Below are 2,500 nucleotides of genomic sequence, written 5' to 3' on the forward strand. Positions count from 1 at the left end.
ACATACGCATACACACACATGCATACGCACACATACATACATACACATACACACACAAACGCATACACAAAATACATATACACTACATACATACATACACATACACACACATACATACATACACATACACACACAAACGCATACACACATACATACATACACATACGCACACATACATACATACACATACACACACAAACGCATACACACACATACATACATACACATACACACACATACATATACACACATACATACATACACATACACACACATACATACATACATACGCATGCACACACATACATATACACACATACATACATACACATACACACACATACATACATACACATACACACACATACATATACACACATACATACATACACATACACACACATACATACATACACATACATATACACACATACATACATACACACATAGACATACATACACACACATACACACACATGCATACACATACACACATACAGTCACACACCTTTACATCAAAAAAAAAAATAGAAAAATAAAAAAGTCTATAATCATCAAGAGTATTCTTGTTTGGATCAGAATTTGGAAAATTCGTTTCAAATTTCCTCTTCCCACGAACTACAAACATTAAATTAAAATTTCACCCCACTCTTCAAACACAGTTTTCCTCTCATTGCGAGATTCTTATTAAACGAAGACGTAATTTCCGCCTTAAGTACGTACATTAACAAATGCATTTTTATAATTTTGTCAGAAAGATTCTTCTTCATTATATTATTATTACATTGATTGATTTAACATGCAGTCAAGGGGTCAAAAAAAATAAGATCTAACCTAAGACTTGTTGAAACCCTTTGAGATGGATGGACAAGTTGGGTGTTTATCCTGTTTTCACCGATCGATCTTGAAGTATATCTAATCGTTTTCTTGCAAATCGAAAAGAAGTGTTTTGTTAATTTGCCTTTGTTTCGTTTTTCGGGGGCTGCCTTTTTTGTGTGTATGTTTTGGTGTTTTTTTTTTTCGGTGTTTTTTTCTTTGGGGGGGGGGGGGGTTTTTGTTTTTGATTTTATTACATTTATTTGTTTTGTCAATCGTTATTTTTTTGTTTAATTTTTTGTTTTGTTTTTTTTTTTTTTTCTGGGGTTTTTCTTTTCTCCCAGAGATCGTCCGTAATATTTATAGCGAGAAGGCTCTCGACTCGACTCAACTTGACAAGCGACTCACCTGGTGAAATGCCGGCTGTTCTTGTGCATCTGGTATTTTCATTATCTAATTAGAGAACGAGAAATAAAAATACAATTAGGCATTGCAGACAAACAAGCCGGCTATTTTAAAAACACTTTATAAACGTTACTTAAAACAATAAACAAACCAAAAGGGAATTCGTCAGAGAACTCGTGCCAGAGAATTATAGATCAAATAACCCTGACGAGTTCTCGCCCTTTCCCATTCTATAAAGAGACATCTAATTAAAATTCGTTGCCTTTATTTTTTACTATTTGGAGTGTTGAATTAAATTCTTATCTCGCGCAGTGCAATGTCAGTCATCCCTACCAACATACATGTGTTCTCTGATGTTCTTCCTTCTACTCCACCTCCTCCTCTTACTCCACCTCTTCCGCACTCTTCTCTTCCTCCTCCTCCTCCTCCTCCTCCTCCTCCTCCTCCTCTCCTCCTCCTCCTCTCTCTTCTCTCTCTTCCTTCCCTCTTCCTTCTCTCTTCTCTCTTCTTTCTTCTCTCTTCTTCTTCTTCTTCTTCTTCTTCTTCTTCTCTTCTCTTCTTCTTCTCTTCTCTCTCTCTCTCTCTTCTTCTTCTTCTTCTTCTTCTCCTCCTTCTCTTCTTCTCTTCTTCCTCTTCTTCTTCTCTTCTTCTTCTTTCTTCTTCTTCTCTCTTTCTTCTTCTTCTTCTCTTCTTCTTCTTTCTTCTTCTCTCTTTCTTCTTCTTCTTCTTCTTCTTCTTCTTCTCTTTCTTCTTTCTCTTCCTTTTCTTCTCTTCTTCCTTCTCTTCTTCTCTTCTTCTTCTTCTCTCTTCCTCCTTCTCTCTTCTCTTCTTCTTCTCTCTTCTTCTTCTTCTTCTTCTCTTCTCTTCTCTCTTCTCTCTCTCTCTTCTCTCTTCTTCTCCTCTTCTTCTTCTTCTTCTTCTTCTCTTCTTCTTCTTCTTCTTCTCTTCTTTTCTCTCTCTTCTCTCTTCCTTCTTCTTCTTCTTCTTTCTTCTTCTCTTCTTCTCTTCTTCTTCTTTTCTTCTTCTTCTTCTTTTCTTCTTCTTCTTCTTCTTCTTCTTCTTTTCTTCTTCTTCTTCTTCTTCTTCTTCTTCTTCTTCTTCTTCTTCTTCTTCTTCTTCTTCTTCTCTTCTTCTTCTTCTTCTTTCTTCTTCTCTTCTTCTTCTCTCTTCTTCTTCTTCTCTTCTTCTTCTTTCTTCCTTCTTCTTCTTCTTCTTTCTTTCTTCTTCTTCTTCTCTTCTTCTTCTTCTTCTTCTCTCTTCCTTCTCTTTCTTCTTCTTC

General features: G+C 35.8%; 1 protein-coding gene across 1 annotated transcript in view; it reads right to left on the minus strand.

The window, feature by feature from the left end:
• Window positions 1-2,500, minus strand: part of LOC144976609 (uncharacterized) — a gene marked incomplete at its 5' end in the record, with an annotated part of 10,678 nt that overhangs the window by 8,038 nt on the left and 140 nt on the right. Inside the window, 2 exons of the mRNA XM_078920905.1 lie at window positions 1,225-1,269; window positions 2,152-2,500. The exon at window positions 2,152-2,500 is cut by the window's right edge and continues 140 nt beyond it. Of these exons, the coding sequence (XP_078777031.1) occupies window positions 1,225-1,269; window positions 2,152-2,500 (394 nt within the window). The remainder of the gene's footprint in view (window positions 1-1,224; window positions 1,270-2,151) is intronic.

Source organism: Berghia stephanieae, chromosome 7, assembly GCF_034508935.2.
Source record: "Berghia stephanieae isolate SIO BIC M18660-M18661 chromosome 7, UCSD_Bste_1.3, whole genome shotgun sequence".
NCBI classification, from domain to species: domain Eukaryota; kingdom Metazoa; phylum Mollusca; class Gastropoda; order Nudibranchia; family Aeolidiidae; genus Berghia; species Berghia stephanieae.